We start from the raw sequence: 22,574 nt of genomic DNA on the forward strand, positions 1-22,574 counted from the left end.
ATTCCAATATCGCAATAATGCCCGCTGCAAAAGTTACGATGCCACGAGTCACTGGTCAAAGAAAAGCAGGGTATTTCTCTCGGCGGGCGCATAAATTACGAAACCATAGAAAATATCTATGAAAGTTGCTGCAATATTCGTGTAAGTCATGTTTATCTGGCGATCAAAATTGCTAAGATTAGCAATTTTGATCTGGGTTGAAGCTCATAAATTCGTAAATGCAACCAAGATAGAAAAGTACAGGAAACAGTAATATTACTGCCCCAATAAATCACTTCGCAGAAAACAATTAATTATATTTCACAACTGCGTTCCGTTGCGCTCTAGCTATAACATATTTAATACCTTCTATTTGGGCGAGGAAAATTTTATGGTTATATTTGCCAGAAATCGGTTAAAATTTATATTATAACATTTAATAATAAAATTTCTCTGATCTTCAAGATTATATGCAACGGTCTCCTTATTTTCGATATCTTTAAATGAATGTTGTATAACGTATATTATTCAGAACAATTAAAAATATTTGTAAGATGCAAAAATAAAGACATTTTCTCGAACTATTTGTAAGATGCAGAAGTGCAAATATCGCGCATCTCCTCTGTTATATATAAGGAAGTAATTTTATACCATAGAAGATCGCTCGACGATAAGATCAGAGTACGTATAGACAGGTATGAGAAATAATAGAGTAAAAGCAGCCTTGTTTGAAAAGATATCTGATTACAGCTGCTTTATGGCTTCGCTATAATTTCAGCAGATTCCACAATCGTTGGTTAACGGCTCGTTTGGATAACGCCTTTACCGTTTTTTGCCCACAGATACCTTCATACTGATGACTCTCGGCCTACTTAGCCTGGTATGCGGCTGTCTTACCCTGCTGTATCACCCCTATGAATTAATTTTCAAGTGGAAATTGCCCTTCGGCGATGGCGGCGAGACCTTCGAGTTATGGCGAAAACCCGAGGTCGACCTCTACCTCAAGGTTTACCTGTTTAACGTAACAAATCGCGACCAATACCTGAGCGGTGAGGAAAGCAAGCTACGATTCCAAGAAGTTGGGCCCTACGTGTACAAGTAATGAGCATAATAATTTTATGGAATCCTGTTCATAAGAACACCCGTAATCGCTGTTTTATAGCTCGAGTTCAGAACAGATCGTGAACCGCAATTCATTCAACCTATGGCCGGTATTCATAGTCAGTTCTTATAGACCGTTTTAAGTACAATCTTAAGATGTCATGAACCAATCACTGCAGAGCCGTATTAGCATCTCAAGACGGTCTTGAAATAAGAATCGACTATGAATACCGGCCTATGTCTCGTTGTTATAATTATAATTTTGCGTTCTGTCATTTATCGAGCATCTGAATCGAACTACGTCACGAATTTGTTTCAAAAACATTCTTGCTCTTTTTAGATATCTAAGTCTTAAATAAAGAATCTAATAGAATAAAAAAAAGGAAATACCTCTGAATTAAATGACATTTAAATGACTTATATGACTATTTAAAGAAGTACATTCGATTGCATGTTAAAGAAAGGTAAAGCTCGAGCCAGAATGGAAAACTCCAACGCAGTGGAAATTATATACTCCTGTAGTAAAAGAGAATTTTTTTCGATATCGCGGAAAGTGAAGGCCGTCAAGAGCGCAGAAGAAATAATTAGTCATCTCGTAAATAATAATTATTAAATTCACACGATCTAGTTTGCGCGGCTATTCCGTGTACAGTTATCCTTTCGACGAAACAATCACCGTCGTTCAATTGCACTCGTGTTTTTCATCCCCGGCATTGAAACGAGGTAAATTTGCATAATGTATTGCACTCGCCCGATCGAATGTAATTGTCCTTGGCTGAAATGACTCAAGCTCACACCAATTCATTATCAATCGACAACCTTTCAACTAATTATTCCTTAAACGCACGCTTGTAAAATTAATAGCAGAGTAACAGAAAGAAAAAAGGCATATACATAAAAATAGCAGAATAAAATAGAAAGAAATAGAAATAACTAGGAAGAAGTACAAATCTGTAATCTCTTTCAAAAAATTGAATTTTTAAAAATTGACAAATAAAGCTTTATATCCAATTATATGCCTGAATTAAAAATAATTCGTTAAATAAATTTTGCAGAGAATTATACTCTAATTGTAATTGTAATATAGTTATTATCTAAAAGTAATTTTTAATATTTTTATATCTTCCAATAATAGGATCTTTGTTCCGATAATATTTAAATAACTCTTTTTTATATAAATCACAGTAATGTTTTTCTATTATACATAATCACATCGTGTTCAAATATAATCTTATATAATCTCTATCTATAAATATTTTTTATCAATGATATTTTTATATAATAAAAATTTAATTGCACAACGACACATTTGGCCTGTGCCGAAAAGTGTATTTTCAAAAATTGTACGCGAGATGCAAAAGAATGTATTTTAATATAATTGCACGGATATAATGACAAATTAATGGCTAACATCATACCATAATTCTCGTTGTAGAGAAACCTTCGAGCACGCAAAGGTAGTTTTCAATGACAATGGTACGCTATCGGCGGTACCAATGCATCCACTGACATACATTCCGGAAATGAGCAACGGCACGGAAGAGGACCTCGTAATAATGCCGAATATCGCGCTATTCGTAAGTAGTAAAATATTGCTCTTGTAAATTGTAAATAATATGGTGAGAGACCTTTACCTTATCGGACGCGTAAACGAGACACGATTAATGTGCACGTTCGTTCTGATAAACGAGCCCGTTCGTGCAAAAATGACTAGTCGCTCACTCTGTGAAACGTGCCAGTCCTGTTAAAAGTGAAAAAATTTTAGAAATATAATACGATAAGATTTTGATTAACGATTACTTTCCATTTCCCTTTCTGTACATTCATATCAGTTAATTGAAAATTAACTTGTTTATTAATTAAGATAAATTAATTAAGATATATAAGGCAAGATCTCCAATTTTATAAATATATCACTGTACTAATTCGAGATCTTTTAAATCTTACTTATTTCTTCTAATTACGGCTAATTACAGAGCAGACTTTAGAATTAATTTATTGTACTAATCATAAAGAAAATCGTAGATTGTATCGATTATACTAATCGTAAAGAAAATCGTAGATTGTATCGATCTCAGACGGTGATTGATACACGCTAATTAAAGAATAATTAACTTGCGGACAGAATAACTGATTAAAAGTTAAGCTTTTACGGCGTGCTCTTAACGTATAAATCGATGAGAAATCGAACGAAATTTTCTTATTACGCGGTTCGAAGAAACATTTAATTATCGAGAATGATATTACAATTAATCGAGGGACATGCTTTATTATCGTCATTTGCGACACGTTCGACACGTCTTGACTTGATATCTAGGATTACCGAAAACTTATCGAGTATTATTCAACATCGCGCATATCGAGACGTGACAATAGCGATAATATGTAACAGAGCTGTAAACTTTGTTCAGATAAATAATATGAATTGTAGAGATTCCGTAATGGAAGAAACCCAAACATCTCTGACGTATGACTATTAACCAATGACGTATAGCTCGAGTAAAAATAGTATAATATAATTAAGGAGTAAATGCGTAATAATAAATGCTGAGACTAACAAAAACTATTATATTTTTATCGCACCTGCGTACGTTTACATTAACATACTAGTAATATCAGATTACAATTAATTAATTCCGTTTTTCTTACGGGTATGAAGGATATCAGAGTGTGCCTGGTGCACATATATATCTTTTAGATAATCATCAAACAACTTACTATATTCAGACTTTTAATTAATACTGATGACAGAAACTTTTTGTTACTAATGGTATTAGATATCTAATGGATGTCCGTGATATATGTAAATTATAACGTTTAATTATTAATTAATTTAATAGGTCAATGGATATGTAATGTTACAAAATCCTTTCTTTTTATATTGCTCACGATTTCAACGATTACTGGATCCTTGAACATTTTTTTGATGATAAAGTATTAAATTTTTTAATTAAATATTCTAATATCGCGTGCAATGCAACGTATCGTAATCGTAAGAATCAGTTGACAAACAAAAATATGATGCGTATACGGAAAACAATAATATAAAAAATATTTCGATTGCAACATGAGACGACTTAGTCACCGACTCACTTGCACTAAACGTCTGCAATCTAATCCTGATTGTGAGTTAGTGCTGATCTACGCTGATGCAAGCAAAGTTTATTGGAAACTCGGACTTCTCCGACATTTCTATGGCATTTCATTTATTCGATATGGCACGATCTGGCACGTCGTAAATTTTAACAACAAACCATTAATTACGATCGATTTCGCAAGGACCCCCCGTTTCCCGGCGAGATTCAAGAATCTTTATTATGTGCGTCAGTTTATGGACGACACATTCCATATCTTTATATAATACTAACGACACCGCCGCGTTTTCTCGGATATGCATATGTTTTTGCGACGATTAATTTATTAATTGGAAAACCAGGTGCTCCCGGCAAACGCGTCCCGCGTTATACCTCATTGTGTCACCGGTAAAACTAAACATAAAACGCGCAATATTAAGCGATCGAGTTTTTACTCATGAATATTTACGCGCGCTCGCAGCTGAACTGCTTATTCTCGAGATTATCTTACTGGAGTGCGAGAAAATCCAGTGGACTGTATTATTTTCGTGATATATGTCATATGGTCGTATAATTAATAGAATTGTAACTTGTGACTTAGACACAAGTTAACCCAGATATTACGCAAGTGATAAGAACTCGCGCTGACTCCGATTGCCGACTACTTTACGTAATATTATACCGCGAAACGGCAATTAAATATTCCATATTCTGCGACGTATTCTTTCAACGCGATGCAAATTTCTCTAGAATATGTCGCCGCGTTACGCCGAAGTTTCCACTCGCGAGATGCAGAAATGCATCTCCTGGAGAAACCGGTCGCGTTTGCCTGGCGCGGTCAAGCAGCCCCGAGAGAATCCAGGAAGACGCATTTGGTGCTGCTACTTAAGAGGTGCACAAGCTAAACGCTCTTTCCATCGTCACCTCGGAGAAATTCGATTATTATTAATGTTTGCACAATGCTTGCGCAAGACTCCCTCCCAATCATGACTTTCAAATTCGACATTAATTTAATTATTTTTCGATTGGTGTCAAATACTACTATCTGTTTTTTTTTTTTATAACATTACATTTATACATTACTTTACATATTTTTACATAATTTCTCGTAGAAATCTTCAATTGATACTTTCAGTAATTTAAATGCTTATAATGAGAACAATGGGTGCATTCTTACTGTCAAGTATCGTAGTTTCGACAGTTCTTTTAATAAAAAACTCATTGTTCTCATTGTTAACATTATCGAAAATAATCGCACAATGTGGCGTTCCACATTTCATCGTGTAAATGAATGATACGGCGAATCATGACGCCGTTTAATTACATGCAGATATTTAAAGAGAATAAGACATACGCGGCGGAGCGTCTCATTGTAAAACAGTTTCGTATAAAAACTTAAAACTTTCGAGAACCATGTCAACATTTAAAGTATCGAATGGTAAAAAGCAATCTTGAGGGGCACTTATACTTATGCTATAAACAGAAGTTAATCTAAAACAATTAATAGTTGCGTTGTTAACGCAAGTAAATATACTTCCATTTGTACTGGTTTGAACATGCAAATGATGATGCGTAAAACGCAAAATTGACGATGTAACGCGCTTATTAACCTATTCATAAAACTTGTCATATTAATAGTATACTTAACGAACAATGAAAAAACGTGCATTATGTCTCAAAATCACATTTATATCCATTAGCTGACTTTATCATGACAAATAATCGCCTTTACTGCCCAATTATGTAAATTCATGCAAAACGATGAGCTTTTCATTACACGAGTAATTACACGAGTAATGACAATACTTTTAAGATAAAAAACCATACGTATGTCATTTTTTTCATATCTTCCTTTTAAAGATTGATCGATTAATCTTTTCTTATAAAACCATTATATACCAATATTTAAGAAATTTATTAATTAAACATGTCATCTTTTTATAAGCGTGAAATTAATTGATATTAGATAAATAAATTCACAAAATAAATTAATTTTAAATTAAATTATAGAATTATTTATGTGAAATTTCTTTTTCATTCAGGCAATTCACGCAATCACAAATCACGCGCGGCTATTATAAAATAGTTTTCAAGTCAATGCTACAAACGTGACTCGGCGATTTGATTAAGAGCTAAATTATTAGATCATAACTATTTACAAAAATCCTAATGCAAAATAGATTGGTACATTACAATGTCCTCTTTGCGTTTTACGTGCTACATAAATCCACCTGTTGTGCCGACACGGTGATTGTTTTAAAAGTTATTGCGTTTACGAAGAAATAGAATCTCAACATTTAATTAAATTCGCTGTTTAATGTGCAAGAGGTGCAGTGAACCGTGTTTCGCGAAGAATCCGCTTAAGCAATACTTACATTCCTCGTGGGCACGCAAATTGTAAAACCGTCAGTTAAGAGTAATAGATACGCCGTAAACACTCTTATCTATTTAAAAGGTCGCACGAGAGAAAGCGTTTCGTTTATGTTCAGCTTTTCTATTGCATGCAGTAGCCATTATTTATTGACATTAATTACTAGTATTACTACCGAGTTATATGGAGTCTCTTGAAAATTCAATGGCATTAAAATTAAGAGAGATGTAATAAAAATGATTTTCTAATTATTACATTTTACATCTCTATTAAAATTTATATTTATCAAACAAATAATTAAAAAATAAAAAAATTCTTCCCCTAAAAATCTGTTCTTAAAAAATCAAATTTTTTTTATCTTGTTGGACTCATCTTATAGTAAGTTTTCAAAAATTTAATTTTTAACGACAGTACTATAATTTATAATAATGTAGTTTGTTATATTGCCATTGAAACATATATTATCGGAAACATACTGAAAAATTTTACAAGGCACACAAATCAGTATTATTTTTTATTTGTATTTAAACTCTTGCTTATTTTCTACATATAATAAAATTTCGAACAAAACAAATATTCTAGAATTTTGTAAGATGCTAGATAGAAACTAGTTAATTAGATAGAACGAACATTCTAGAATTATGTAGGATACTCTAGATAGAAGCCACGTGTGTCATTGTTTATTACTATCTTAGAGTCTTGATATCAGTAAAGTCAATGACCCTGACAATCGCGTGGATGAAGAATGTCTAAAGATTGCGAATGCATTTTTCTTTCTTCTGTTGAGAGATATTGATATGTCATACTTAATATGATAAAGAGCGACATATTATAACGACACACAATAAATGTCAACGGACAACAAATGTCAATAACACGTTGGTGATCCAGCAATTTAATGGATCACATAATTTATTACACTTCAATAATTAGCTATGAATATATACATCTATTCGTACTTATTTTCTTTTTTTTTAATAATAGTAGTTTTTTAGTAACTTAAATTTAAAATATAGAGAATTTTATATTATAGTTATTTGAATATATAAATAAACACCCAGTTCTATTGTGTATTAATCGATAATATTGCTTCTAATTATTGCATGAAAATCACTTTTCACTTTGTTAACGGGATGATGAAAATAAGAATCAAATGATGAATGGAGTTAACAACTTGATCTTTTACGTCAGTGCGTAACACGCGAGCGATAAGTACGCAAAGTATAATGCAATTATATAATCTCAATGTCGGCTTATTATAATGAAATCAATTATTTTAATTAAGCAAATAATAGCGTGTTTTTGCCAGGTCCATTATACGTGCTATTATCTCTTATTTTTCTGTCTATTGTTGCAGAGCATCACGAATGTGATGAGAGACGCCTCATACATATCCAGATGGGGCCTCAACACGCTGATCCGTCGGACGGATACTCAACCCCTGGTTCAAATGACCGCACATGAATTTATGTTCGGCTACCAATCGACTCTGGTTACCCTTGGCAATCACGTAATGCCCGCCTGGATCAAGTTCGATAAATTGGGATTAATCGATAGGGTAAGGAATAAGCATCAGCGACTTCTAAAGTACATTAGATATAGTAGTGATCGCAATTATATATAAGCGATTTTATTTGTAATAATATATTTTTTTTCTAAGCTAACCAAAAACGTAGCTTTTTTTAAGATAGCCATAAAGATTTTTAATTATTTGCATTCTTTACCGTAAATGTATAAAACTCGATTAAATTTAGAGCTCATCCATTTGCAACTATCGAATAAAAACATTTCAAATTCTACATATTAATATGTCTTTAACGCAGACATTTTTCTAATGTTCTGATAATGTACATTTTGTCTAGGATGCAAAAGCCTCACGATATAATACAAATCTTGCATTCGCTACGCTTCACAGATGTACGATTTCGAAGGTGATTACGAGACGATTTACACGGGAGAGACCGATGTCCGAATGACAGGCTTGATCGATACGTATAATGGGGACGTGAACCTGCCGCAGTGGACTGGTAAATGCGCGAATGTGCAAGGTGCGAGCGACGGCGTTAAGTTCCCGAGCTACATCGAGCCTAACGACACGATCCTCTTCTTTCGCAAGAGCCTCTGCCGAAGCGAACGAATGGTAAGTCTGATCATTTGCAATCATCACGACGAAATGGTTAAACAGTTCGGTCAAGAACCTTCTGCCGACTCATGCGATTTGTATGTAACGTTCTTTCTTCTATTATTAACTTTCTTCCCTTATACAGAATGCTCGTAAATTATTCTTATGCAATTCTTATTGACAGATCTACCTGTCGAGTAACTCGGCAAGCTTTCCTGGAAAGAATTCTCATTTTGTACCTTTTCTTCTTTTTACATCTTAACATTGAGAAGTCAACTTCACAGCTGATTGTTAAATTAAAAATCTGTAAAGTAAACTTGAACGCAATTGAAATAAAATCTTTTATTATTAAACGTTTATGTAGACGCTATTAAAATATCTATCTCAATATCTTCGTTACTCAAAAACTGGATTTATTTGTAGTACTATATAAATTTTGCATTAACGCTTTTTAAATATGCGTAATTAATAAACAAAATATTGGAAATGCGTGTTATAATGTGTAATAATGTCAGTGCTAGTATCTCATTTCGAAAAATGTAGAAATTAAACAATTCTTCTCTAATAAGAATATTCCTTTATAATAATATTTCTTCCAAAGATACGAGTCGGAGAAAAAGTGATTCAGGGCCTGGATACGTACCAATACACGTTCATGGAGAACGAATTGGATAACGGCGCAGTGAACCCAGAAAACAAATGCTTCTGTCGTGAAGGAGTCTGTCTGAAGCCTGGCTTAATCGATGTGACCGATTGCTATTACGGTAAGACATCAGTATGCAAATTTAATTTCAGTCAAACACTTTCGGTGAATAAATCATTATATATTTAATGCGTATTTAATTGTTCAGTGCATATTGTTATCAATATTCATATATTCGGCTCTTACGTAACTTGCTGAGTGTCTTAAGTCATCTTGCCGAGTGTTTTTTATAAGAGATAAACTTGGAAGAAAAAGGAATTTCGATATGCATCACAAAATCAATGATTATCGCGTCGCATGCTATTTATGGTCGCGGCCATCCGACTTGTCTCCGAAGTGGTGTTGCAAGATTCCGATTGCTTTGGTCATGTTGCAATAAAAATCAACGGTTCCAATTCGAGACGCGAATGAAGGACAAAAAGGAAAAAAAAGCAGTCGTATACCTAAACGATACGCTTGGCAATTAGAGATAATTTACGTTTGGAATCATTTCTTCGACAAACATCAGATCCAGCAGACTCGTCTTTGGAATTAATGCGACGCGATAATTTCCACCTTAATCATGTACCTGTGTCGATAAAACACAACAGGAATCTCACAGCGTGATATAATAATAAACTTATGTCATGTTGATTACGTCATAAAAAAAGAAGCTAATTTCCACTGAGTAATCCGAGCGACGCAACATCTTAAGGGACTTCGATCGTATCTCGTGTTGTGATCTGATAATTTCAATCGGATACCTATATTTTCGTGTTCAAACTAGACCTGTCAAATGAAACAAAATCGCGTTGACGTATTGTAAGATTTCCTCGACTTTTATACAGGATTTCCGATCGCCCTGTCGTACCCGCACTTTTACCGGAGCGACCCGTCACTGCTGGAAGCGGTCGACGGATTGAACCCCACGAAGGAGCGGCACGAATCCTACTTCTTCATCCAGCCGAAGTCCGGGATACCCGTGGATCTGGCAGCCCGATTCCAAATTAATATGGCTCTACAGAATATCGAACACATGGCTCGAGTGGAGAAGTTCTCCGAGTTAACACTTCCGTTGCTGTGGTTCGAAATTGTAAGTGCAAATATCGAAGTAATCAAGACAGAATTTAGTTAATAATGATCCTTTAAAATTGTCTTCTAAAGAATCAGTCGAAGGAGTAATTTTTCGTTACTTCCACATAATTACGTATATTGATTCGCAATATATTAGCGATATATTCTTCTTCATTTTATACTCGATGGTATAAAATTGCATCGAACGATGTGAGACAATAAAAGATATTCTTTGTTTCTCAGGGAATGTACAAGCTGCCGAAAAGCATGAACATCCGTTTTTGGTTTTACCTGAATGTCATGCCAGTCATGGAGGAAATAATAATGTATGTGCTGTTCCTTTCCGGATCAATGTTGCTCGTCTGGAGCGTCATGAGGATACTGTTTTACCAAACGAAGAAATCGTCGTCGGAATGGCTAGAAATGGAAAGGCAGCGACGAAAGGCGCAGACAAACAAGCAAACCGAACAGAAGGCGAAAGATACGGAGGCGTACAGCTCGCTTTTGACTTCCGCCGATCCGAATCTGACGTTAATAATGGCGTAATTATACATCAATACATCGATCGAGCTTTAATGAGAACGAGCAGGACATTATTTCTTCAATAGCTTTCTGGCCACTATTCTTATTAGTTTGCTATTGGCGAAACAGTGCAAGTACAGTAAAGTAAATTATTTTGCTATATTTATATACTGTCATTCTTACTGCATACCGGATATCCAAATTACACTATCGTTAAAGTGTTAATGTCACGATATCCGGAATCACATCATTCGATTTAATCAATTTCGATTAGATCAATTCACGAACGCTTCCATTTTTATACTTTTGATATAACTGGTGTTGTTAATAATTAATGAAAATAACACCCGATATTTTCCCCCCGATAACTTTTCGGTACTTCATATTTTTCATAATCATCGTTAACAATTTTTATTGCACAAAGTTGTTTCTTAATTTATATATAGGATAAACTTAATATACAGAGATATGCAAGTTTTAATAGCAATGTTTATCTACGTTCTAGTATTGAGCAAAGCTATTTTTTTCCTCATAACGTAGCTCGTCATATATAATGAGATTTCTCATATGCCAAATTATATAAATATCAACTTCTCGCATCACTGTAATGTTTTACTAGAAATTAAAAAAAAATTAAATTCCTCTTTAAAAAATTTTTTTTAAACTTTTTATAAAAAATTCTTACAAAATTGTGTCTTGCACTGAATTTGTACTTTTAATGAGGGAAGGATTAATATATTGTTTTTTTTTTATCAAGACATTTAGCTTCATCGATTTGATATCCTAAGATTCATGTATTACATATTTCTTAAAGGAACAATTTAATACCGAAGCAATTGATCAGTTATTATATTAGAATTATACACAAAGACAACTGAGAATAGCAAAAGACATTATTTACGCGCAATAAATGCATAAAAAATCACAAAAAAGTAGAATCAAAAAAGAAAAGAGATATAACGTTGCTATTACAGTGAAGCTATTTCATCACTATCTACACACGCTGAATCATATCATTCCAATCTCATAGTCGGAATCATTTTAATCACACAATCGGAATGACGCATCTGTTCTTTTTCATTCCACTTCTATCCTTTTTCAGAAATTGCATCAATTAAAATACATTAAGTTTTCTAAATAAAATAAATGAGATTTCATTAAAGAATTAGAAAAAGAAGCTGTAATCTGCATAAACTTCATCTGAAGAAATTTTTGTAACTCTTTGATGAGGATTATGTAATGAAGATATTTCATATATTCATGTTAAATATACCAATAGTGCTTCATTACTGCTAAGTAAACTTCAATTGCTGTACATCAAATAACATGACATGCTAATAATCATGTCTGTGATTTCGTTTTGCTCTCTTATTTTGGAACAGTATTTTTAAAAAATATAACACATAGCGGACTTCTATAATATAGATATAACACAAAATACTACATCAACATATACATAAGAATACATTCGTCGCCAAGCTCAAATCTGAACAGTTAACGGATATTAAATCGACGATTGCTCAATTTTTATATAACGTATAATATTTAGAAATAGAAATAATTTAATAACGTTAACAAAACAAAGAAAATCGCATTTAAAAAGTCATCGTAAATTTAACTATTCTAATTCCTCAGATGGAAATGAATAAGATTAATCATCGATCATTTTTTAAACGCGTATACGTATTGTACTTGAACATCCATAAAGTAAATATCTATAAATTAGTCTATATTTAATATTACCACTTGGAATCATTCAACTTCTTTAATTTATTTAATTTTGATATTTTGCATTTTCTTCTCTTTTATTTTAGAAAGAAAGTCGCATTTGCTGGAAACTTGCCATTTATTAAATAATAGTCGGTAAAATTCCGAAATTCCATAGAGAGATATTCCAAGTAGTAGTATTAAGCGATTTACTCTGTATAATCCAGAGATCTCAGATACGTGTCACATATGGGTTACTTTCCTCTTCACATAGACAGCGATCCAATTGTTATAACACGAGCTCGTGACAAAAATATGGAGAGAACCTCAAGCCGACTTGGAGATATCATTCATCAAATTATTCAATTTTTAATTTTCATTATTCCTTTTTAAATCAATTATCTTATTAGAGCTAATAGTTTTAACCGGACAACATGCTGTACAAAATTTTTAATTTATCACCTAAAATTAAAAGAGCTTTTATTTATTTCCGTAATATGACATAATGAGTTAGTGACCCTATATGTAGCAATATACTTATAATCTGCATTGCAGATTTCTTTACCTCATTGTATATATGTAAATAATTAGTGAATCATTAAATGTGTAATGTGCACTGAAATGTTAATACTTACTGAGAACTTCATACGTGTCTTTAATACTAAAAACAAATTGTAAAAAAAAATTAATAGAGATAAGATATCATATATCTTTATCGTTTGTAAAAAGAAACCGAACTTTTTATACGTTTCTTATACGAATTAAGGAAATTAAGCACAATAGGGGAGTAGCAAAAGTTTAGTATATATAGATCATAAATAAATATATAAGTACACGAACGATAGTTCTCTGCGAGAAATATTTTTCTCTGACATATCTTGCCTTATTTATTACAAATATTGAAGATATAAATTTAATATTAAGTGTGTTAAGTATATGCTCGCAATTACATGTTTAATAAAATACTTAGAAATAAGAATATGTTTCGTAATAACCTGCGGGTAGGATATGACGTAAATTTTAGAAAGCGTCTTTTTTACATTTATAACGTGTGATGATGTTATGAATTTCCTAAAAAAAAAATCCATCAAATGTGTGATAACCAAGCTAATAAAATATACATATTGATATTATACAAAATTTATTTCTGTTTTAATATCTTTTACATTTTATGAGAAAAAGTTTTAATTACAACAAATCATATGGTTCAACAAAAAATCTCAAGGAAATTATTTCTGTGTAAATTATCTCTATGGACAAGTAGTATATTAGCCATATGTAATAAAAATATATTTAATAAATACAATACGAGAATTTGCAGATACATATGAGAAATTTATTCATAATTAAATGCATTGATTATAAACAGCATCATTCTCCTGTCGCTTCCACAAAAAAAAAGCATATTAAACGTGAAATAAACATTCTTTCAAGATTGACTCATAAAACTTACAACAAAGTCGTGTATTCCTTCTTTATCTGAAATCAAATATCATTTATCAATTGCGACAAAAGTTCTAAAACTTAAATACATTCTATAAAATCATATTATGAATTTTTAAGCTATCATACCAAATATTTTCTTTTGCAGCATATCATAATGCATTTCTCTGCAAGTTTTTGAAAATGTCGCCCTATCCGGAAGACGTTTTGATGGGTAGTATTTCATTAGATACGACTTTAAAATTTCTGCTGTTTTAAATTGTGTAGCTTTATCTGCAAATACTTTTGGTCTGTTACTATTGCTATTCGTGTGATGTTTTGAACGAGATGTGTGTGCGATTTCTTCCTTTTTCTTTAATTCTACATTAGCTTTTATTTTAAGATGCTTTTCTGTGTTATTTTTTGTCGTTCTCGATGAATCATTATTTACAGCATTAATATTAATGTTTGTATCTGTGCTCTTTCTAGTCGTTTTCGTGTCAATTTTGTCACCTAAAATTTTTTTATCAATATTTTTATCGGATACATTATCATTAGTTTTATCGATGTATTCGTTATGTATAATTCTTTTTTTCTTAGCAGATTTTATGTCATCCTCGTGACATTCAGATTCATAGCCTCTTTTATTTTTACTTTCATCTTTACTTTTATTTTCAGATTTAATAGAATCAACAATATTGTCTACTTTCAATTCTGTTTCAAAAGAAATATCTCTCCTTTCATCAATAGTCTTCTTCGATGATGATGATGCTGATGCTAAAATCTGCTCATAAACTGTTTTACCTGCTCTCTTTACATTCTTATCTGCTTTACTTCTGCGAACTTTTGATTTAGAGGAATTTGTATTGGATTTAATCACATTGCTCTCGTGAATTTCTCGCGCACAAACAAAACCACTTGATATTTCCATCTGTGGTTTATCATTTTCGTGTGTATATTTTTGTGCAGTATTACTAACAGATAATTCTTTAAATTGAGCATTTTTATCCTTGTTTAACGTAGATACTCGTAATCTTTCTTCATTTATAATCTCTGATGCAGTTTTGAAAGCGGAAGGGAAAGTATCTTTACGACTGTTTGACAGACAAGCATTTCCGGTAAATCCTGTTTCGACTGTATCTATTATTTGTTCATTATTGGACATATCGATACTGTCAGAATTAAATTCGGTATTATGAAATTCAGTCTCATTATAGTCACGTATCGCTTCGTACATAGTATTACTATTAGTACATTTTCGTATTGACGAAATCTGTATGAATGAAGCAAATAAAATAAAAAATATTCATATTTAAAATAATAATAATAATAATAATAAATGTATCATCAATTTCATAGTTCCATATACAAGAAAATTTGATTCTAAAATAATTGATATGTTTATTCAAGTCGTTTAATTCTTTTAGTATGAAGAGTTTATAAAAGATAAAGCATTTATAAAGATATCTATGGAAAATATTACATACCAATTTAGATATATCAAATTTGTATTTATTTGGTACTTTCGAATTGGAAAATATTTTGTATTCTATACTATTAGCTACATCGTGCATATTTTCCTCTTGCAATTGTTTGTCAATTTCCGTATGCAAATTTTCATAATTTTCAAGTAACGCTGTTTTTAATTCATTGTAAAAGTGTTCGCGTATCTTAAAATAATGAAAAAATAATGAGAATTGTGTAAAGATATTGACAATATTTTATAAAAAAAAAGCTAATGCGTAATGTCTTACTTGAACAGTTAAACCCTTAATTTTTTTATCTGTACTATTGGCTGCACGAACATGCGCTACTTTCGCATCCTTCATATTCTGTCGCCTTACCTATAAGAAATAAATAAAGATAGAAACAACAGTGTACAAAAAAAAATTTTCTCACAAACTCACTTCATTCTCCTTAGATTTGCCACGTCGGAGTGCAAACTGCTCCATAATAAGTTCTCTTCTCTCTCGCTTTTCAGCCGCTATTATTTTCTCCCTTGATTCTTCTGACTCATTGAATGCATCCCTATTATTATTGTACAATTATAACACTTGTGAGCACCATTGCATAATGCAAAAATATATTTGTTGCAAATATAAAATTGTTTGAGTAATTATTTACATACATTTCATCATCATCACTGTAGCCCATTTGCATTACACTGCCCATATTATTTCGAGGTTTTTTAGATCTAGTCTGACACATTTCAAATTGAGCAATCCTCGCTTGTACTTCATCCTTATTTTTACAAACATCGCATCTATTTTTGCAAGGCGGTGGAGAATCCCCGAAATATTTAGAGAATACCGCATGTCGACATCTATATAACAGCAATATATCTATTCAGTATATCAGTATATATAAAATGCCAAGTGATTCTTGAAGTATCTCAAGTCCTACTGTTTTACTTCTAATATATTCATCTTTTTTACTTAAAAAATGTAGAAACGCAATATTAAAAGTTTCTAAATAAGTATATATTTTCCCATTCTTATTTATTATAATTTAATTCTTGAGAAAGAATAAAGATCGTACTTTGCCTCTAAACAATACGCAACGCTTTTCTCAAAATTTTGCCATTTAAGTTTTACAAGTTCCGTGTTCTTATGGGAGATTTCCTCTTTGATAAGGAACGAAATAGGCCCATATTCTTCGTGACTAAAATAAATGCGGCAGAATGCAGGATTGCCATCTCTGCCAGCCCTTCCTGATTCTTGATAATACGCTGCAATATTCTGAGGTACTGTCCAGTGAACCACAAACCTATACATATTCATATAATAAGCATATTTTTTTTCTTAACATGCAATATTGCTTTTTGGAAATGTCGAAGCTACCTAACAGATCCCTTGTCAACACCCATCCCGAAACTACACGTTGCCGCGATAACAGGCACTTCACCTCTTGTCCACTTATTTTGTACCTCATTACGTTCCTGAGCTTTTAAGCCTATTCAAATGTTAAAATAAAATAGTATCATCTTTTTGCAAGTTTGTTTAAATTAAAGCGTGCTATACAAATCACATACTTCCATGATACGCAAGCGTAGTAATACCCGCGAGAGTCAATTTATGCGCAACAGTTTCAGTTGCTTCCTTCTTTCTACAATAAATGATACCACAATTTCTTTTGTGCTAAAAATACGAAGAATCCATTATTCCGTACAATTCATAGAATACCACGGGTGAAGAATTTAACTCACCATAGGAATAGAAATATCTGAGGGGCCAAGGGTGTCCAAAATGAAATTTCTTAGATGTACAAATGGTTTGTCTAACATTTCTTGAAACCACACGTCGTAATATAAATTAGGACGAAATACCGGTTGAGAAAATATCGCTGGATCTTTCATGTGCAAGCTTTGGATAATATCGTCCTTTACCTACAACAATATTCAACATGTTAGAATAATATAGTAATAATCAAAATTGTAAATATTCATATTTTCTTAGAGTTTTACCTGTTTCGCAGCAGTCGCTGTTAATGCAACGATAGGTATCTTGGGACACAATTTTTTAAACGTTCCCAACTGTCTATAAGTTGGTCTAAAATCATGACCCCATTCACTCAAACAATGAGCTTCGTCGATAACAAAATAAGAAAGGGTTTTTTTCTTCTGCATTTGAATTATGGTTTCCTGTAAATTAAATAGAAATTATATCGTGATGAAAAATATTAAAGTATCCAAATCAAAATCTTAGTATATCTTTTGAAATAATTTATGATTATTCCTTAATTACCATGACACAATAGATATAAAGCAATAAAAAGTAAATACAGTTATTTCTTTCAATTAACAAAAGAATACCTGAAAATGATGTTGCGCTCCCATTTCAGGAGTGACGTATAATAATCTTATCTTCGGTGCATCCGACAGTATATCTTTCATAATGGAATTCCTCTCTTTGCTGGAAGTAGTGGAGTTCAAGGAGCAGGCATTTATTTTCTTGCTCACCAAAAAGTCTATTTGATTCTGCAGAAATTAAATCAATATTCAAGTATTGAATCAGTGTTGAAATTTCTCTTTCCCTACTTACAGGTTTTTTTATACAAAAGAAATATATGCTGAAAAGATACGGACTAATCTTGTATGGACAATGTACGAACAGTACCTTCATCAGAGCCAGGAGCGGCGAGAAGACAATTGCAACTTTATGCTCCTTCATTATTGCTGGTAATTGAAAACAGAGAGACTTCCCAGAACCCGTGGGCATGCACACAAATATATCTTGCTTTCCTAGAATCGTCAACGTTTCGTGGTTTATCATTCAGCTTTTATGAAATACTCGCTCATGAATAAAAAAAAAAAATAGGAAAAAAATTGCTCACATGTTCTCAGAAATTTTGTAAGACTCATGAAAAAATAAATATGAAAATATATAAAATTTCTCAGATACTTTTAGAAACAATTAGATGAGGATTTTTGGAATATTTCAGTATTCATACGTATGGAAATTTCTACGTATGATAAATTGCACAGATTTTCTCATATTTTATTCAGATTTCTATAAAAATGTGTAGGCAGGAAAAATCTGAAATATTTTATTAATATTTTGTCTGAGTTCTTCTGAAAACATTCCAATTTGTATTAAAAAAACCTGAAGAATTCTGATCATTCTGAGTCTGACAATTTTTATAAAAATTCCGAGTCCATTTTCTATTGCTAAAATGGCTGCATACTAATTCAGAGTTTATCCTCTTCCTTCCAATGTGGAGTAAAGAAGATGAACTCTGAACTAGTGCAGCCAGTTCAACATTAGAAAACAAACCCTTTTTACTCCACATTGGAAGGAAAAAGATCAACTTTAAACTAGTGCAGGCAGTTCAGCAATAGAAAACAGACCCTTGGCTTAATGATATGAAAAATTCTGAGACATTTGTCTATCAGGGAAAGGAAAAGCTGCACGAGGGAGAAAGGTATTGCGGCTACTAAGAGCGATAATCCGAAAAAGGATAAACATTTTACTAAAAAAAAAAAACCTTTGTAAACTGCAGTAGTGGCCTGCTTCTGAATGTCATTTTTGAATTCGTCGTAACCGAACTTGGACTTCAAGACGCTCCGCAGCATTTTCACTCGTCGCTGGTCGCTGGCGATTCGGCCGCTTTTATAAATGCGAACGGCAAGCAGACCTTGCGATATCGTACACCTGCTATTTTCGCGTCTTCTCCGGCCGGTTTGCGTATTCGACAAGCACGAATATGTTCGTCGAGAACACGCGCCACATGACACACATCGAGTGCCACTCGAGATCAGATTAGGTTAGCCTGAGTTATGTTAGGTTAGATTACGTTGAGTTGAGCCAGCCATCTTGGGCTATTTCGATTTTCGTAGGACCGTCGGAAGCCCCTGTAAACTACCGCCAGTACAGCCATTTTCGGAATTGGTACTACATAGCCACGTTCATTTTCCGACACTGCCGATAAAACATCATTTTGGTGCGCGTCCGTGCTTAAATTTTAAATAAAATTTTATCCGATAGAAACAGGTCAAGCTATAGAGGCCCTCCACCACCCCCGCCGATTCCGATCGGCGGTCCTCTTTTCTTTAGAATCCGTTTTTTACATTTTTATTTTGATTTATTTTATTTTATTTATAATTTATTTCACAATATATGTATTACATTTTACAAAGTTGAAAATATAATATACAACATACCCGTATCCCTACCTACCTACCTCTGTCTCTATACTGAAAAAAAAGTTGTTAACTTAACTAAATGCGTTCAACTAATTACTATTTTTTTAATTGAAATATTTAAGTATTTAAATTAAATATGATATATTAAATCTAACATGACGTAATTTGATTTAAATACTTGAATATTTCAATTTAAAAATGGTAATTAGTTGAACGCATTTAGTCAAGTTAACAACTTTTTTTCTCAGTGTATAATACCTACCCGTATTCCGATCTATATAGTCCTACCCTATCCATTTCCCTACCCCTACCTACCCGTATTACAATCTAATATAAATCTAATACCGCGACACAATTTATAAGGGACCTCTGATTGGGAATTTTAACACGCGCGCGATTGTGTGGGATTTAATTAGGGTTTTTCCAATTTCGCCATATGCGAGGAAATATAGAAAGAAAGTAGCCCTACTTTGGGCAAATTAACAGATATATATCAAATTAGTTTGTACACACATAAAATTAATTATTCTATAGCCAAGGAAAGCACTTACTTATTTTATTTTATTTTTTTTTAAGTAAGTTTTCTTACAACAAATAATTTTTTCTTACTAATAATTTTTAAATATCTTGACACAATTAGTCTTTCAAAACTAGAATATTGTTTTGAGTATAATGTACTTACAATGACTTTATGATAGATTTGCGGATTAAGTATTTGATAAGGTTAAGTATCCGCTTATAGTAAAAAAAGAAATTCTGACTCACCAACCCGATGCGCAACAGGCGGAGTTACTCAGCCACGTAGCTACGATGATACTGTAACATACAAACATAATTTAAATTAAAGAAGCGCTCAAAATGATCAACATTTCAAAAGATAATAATTCTTACACGTACTTTAATTCGTCTTTCAATAAAATATTTAGCAATACAATTACCTTTACCGAAAAAGATCTTTACAAGAATAAAATTTTAGGGTAATTTCTCGTTTTTTAGTCACTTTTAACTGATCAAGATAAAACAATTTGAATAAATGGAAACGAATTATTAATTTTATGCAGCCAAGAGATATGATACTTACCCCAAGGTTGCTCCGCCGGTGCCCGATGTCTCTCTCGGACCTCCTCCTCCTCTCAGGACGTCAGGTCTCTCCTCCTCCTCCTCCTTCTCTCACCGCACAGGACACTCGCGAGAAACACTCGCGGATAATAAATTACATCGCGCGCGGACTATAATTATCAATAAAAGTCTTTTTCGCGCGATACTGTACGGCACTCCCGTTTAAAAAAGTCCTTTAGTCCGATTACTTATGAGCGGCACTCCCGGTGCAAACGCGACGAACCGGCTGCGGTTCGTTCATTCAATTAAATCGGCGGACGAGGGTACGTTAGCTTCCCCGTCTTTGAATTTTTATCCAAGCAGAACAAGAGTTTTGCTTGGGTAAAATCCTCGTACTGGGTACTGGAGCCTTCCCACCTCGCCAAGGTCGTACCCGTGGGAAGGAAAAGTACTTTTCTCTGTAATATAAAAGCGGGTAACATGAATTTTTCATGCAAATTTGAAGGAGTCGCGACGTCGCGTGCTCCGCGTCGTTCCACGATCATCACCGCGTTACCGGCGATACTACGCAAGTCGAGCGGACGGTTAATAAAGACACGCACTTCGTTAATCAGAGATACGCTGTTGAAATTAAATATCGCACTCATGCACAGTACGTACGGTATCAAACTCGTAAATCTCGCGAAAGTATAACTACATTATTAATATGCACAACGAAGATGCGTGACTGCCGGCCGCTAATCTTACGCGACTCGAGATATACGAAAATCCGAGATTGTGAAGCATTCACGAACGGGTGATGTATCGCGGCGTTCCGTTATCACCGATCGAATCACCGGAATCACTTGACACGATCAATATCACTCAGCCCTTTTTCCCTACGGAGAGAATCGGAGCTAAATCACACGACACGTCCGGCACGTCAGCGTTCTTCGCGAATCCAGACATGGCGGGAGGAGCGACTATCACTCGCGAATATCACAGCGCGAAACTGCAAAGCAAGTCGTTCATACATACCTCCGCCTCGACATCTCGAGTGAGCGCGTCGGGCGACACGTTCATTCCGATAAACACCTCATACACTCGTAAATTGTTTTACACACACGGCACACGGCACACGGCGCGCGGTACTCGATCGCGTAGCGATTATTCCCGCGGCCCTCGAAACGAGGAAGCAGGAATGCCAATCACCGAAACGAGCGCGTTCCGAAAACAGCACGAAGCACGGTGACGTCGGTGACGAGCGCGCGCGGAGCACAAACACTTCCTACCTGTGCGAAATTCCTCGGAAGAATGATAACTGAGTCACTCACGCAGGTAACACTACTCCGAGCGTTGACGGAAACAAGTGACAAGTCCGCTCATCGCCAGAAACAACGTCGAAAACGCACCGATCTTCGAGGTACGGAGCTTTCGAGTTCAACGGTCGCGCCGCTAGTACGGGTTGATACGGACTGCGCAGGTCGCCGCAGGTGCCTACACTGCCTACTACGTCACCGTCACCGTATCGATCCGCCGCGCGCGCCGGCGCGGCGGCGCGGAGCGGCGCATGACGTCACGGCCTACCTCTCCTAAGCGGCACGACGCGCGCGGCCGCGGCCGGTTCAAAAATACCGAAAACTTTCAACGAACAATAAAAGATCAACGTATGCCGAATCTTTCGTTAACTTTCACAGGTTTAACTGGCTGTATTCTACGTTCTGCGTTCTGTCTCGGTGGTGTCTGGTCAACGTAGCTGTCTCTCGAAACGCGAGTGTTAAGCCCCTTGCACAATGCCAGGCAACAGGCAATAGGAACAGGAAATAACCAAAAAATCGTTA

The 22,574-nt window shown here is 34.0% G+C and overlaps 2 protein-coding genes across 5 annotated transcripts in view; one reads left to right on the plus strand and one right to left on the minus strand.

The window, feature by feature from the left end:
- Nucleotides 1-13,772, plus strand: part of LOC139811001 (scavenger receptor class B member 1) — a 37,448-nt gene extending 23,676 nt beyond the window's left edge. For both annotated transcript variants that reach the window (XM_071774991.1, XM_071774990.1), the window contains 7 exons: nucleotides 822-1,077; nucleotides 2,516-2,657; nucleotides 7,883-8,083; nucleotides 8,441-8,665; nucleotides 9,249-9,411; nucleotides 10,178-10,422; nucleotides 10,647-13,772. In XM_071774991.1, the coding sequence (XP_071631092.1) occupies nucleotides 822-1,077; nucleotides 2,516-2,657; nucleotides 7,883-8,083; nucleotides 8,441-8,665; nucleotides 9,249-9,411; nucleotides 10,178-10,422; nucleotides 10,647-10,949 (1,535 nt within the window). In that variant the 3' untranslated portion in view covers nucleotides 10,950-13,772. The remainder of the gene's footprint in view (nucleotides 1-821; nucleotides 1,078-2,515; nucleotides 2,658-7,882; nucleotides 8,084-8,440; nucleotides 8,666-9,248; nucleotides 9,412-10,177; nucleotides 10,423-10,646) is intronic.
- Nucleotides 13,650-21,178, minus strand: LOC139811000 (ATP-dependent DNA helicase Q5). Of its 3 annotated transcripts, XM_071774988.1 has the most exons (15): nucleotides 20,777-21,178; nucleotides 20,461-20,511; nucleotides 18,170-18,294; nucleotides 17,866-18,030; nucleotides 17,518-17,694; nucleotides 17,260-17,439; nucleotides 17,086-17,191; nucleotides 16,895-17,006; nucleotides 16,593-16,820; nucleotides 16,183-16,377; nucleotides 15,962-16,082; nucleotides 15,809-15,898; nucleotides 15,542-15,724; nucleotides 14,205-15,327; nucleotides 13,650-14,111 (listed from the first exon to the last, which is right to left on the minus strand). In XM_071774988.1, the coding sequence occupies exons 3-15, from the start codon at nucleotides 18,269-18,271 to the stop codon at nucleotides 14,062-14,064; spliced, it is 2,832 nt and encodes a 943-aa protein (XP_071631089.1). In that variant the 5' UTR covers nucleotides 18,272-18,294; nucleotides 20,461-20,511; nucleotides 20,777-21,178; the 3' UTR covers nucleotides 13,650-14,061. The 3 variants fall into 3 exon arrangements, with proteins under 3 accessions (XP_071631089.1, XP_071631088.1, XP_071631090.1); XM_071774987.1 differs by lacking the exons at nucleotides 20,461-20,511; nucleotides 20,777-21,178 and adding an exon at nucleotides 19,038-19,411; XM_071774989.1 differs by lacking the exons at nucleotides 15,542-15,724; nucleotides 20,461-20,511; nucleotides 20,777-21,178 and adding an exon at nucleotides 19,038-19,411.
- Nucleotides 21,179-22,574: the final 1,396 nt, after the last annotated feature.

This window comes from Temnothorax longispinosus, chromosome 4 (genome assembly GCF_030848805.1).
Source record: "Temnothorax longispinosus isolate EJ_2023e chromosome 4, Tlon_JGU_v1, whole genome shotgun sequence".
In the NCBI taxonomy this organism is placed as follows: Eukaryota; Metazoa; Arthropoda; class Insecta; order Hymenoptera; family Formicidae; genus Temnothorax; species Temnothorax longispinosus.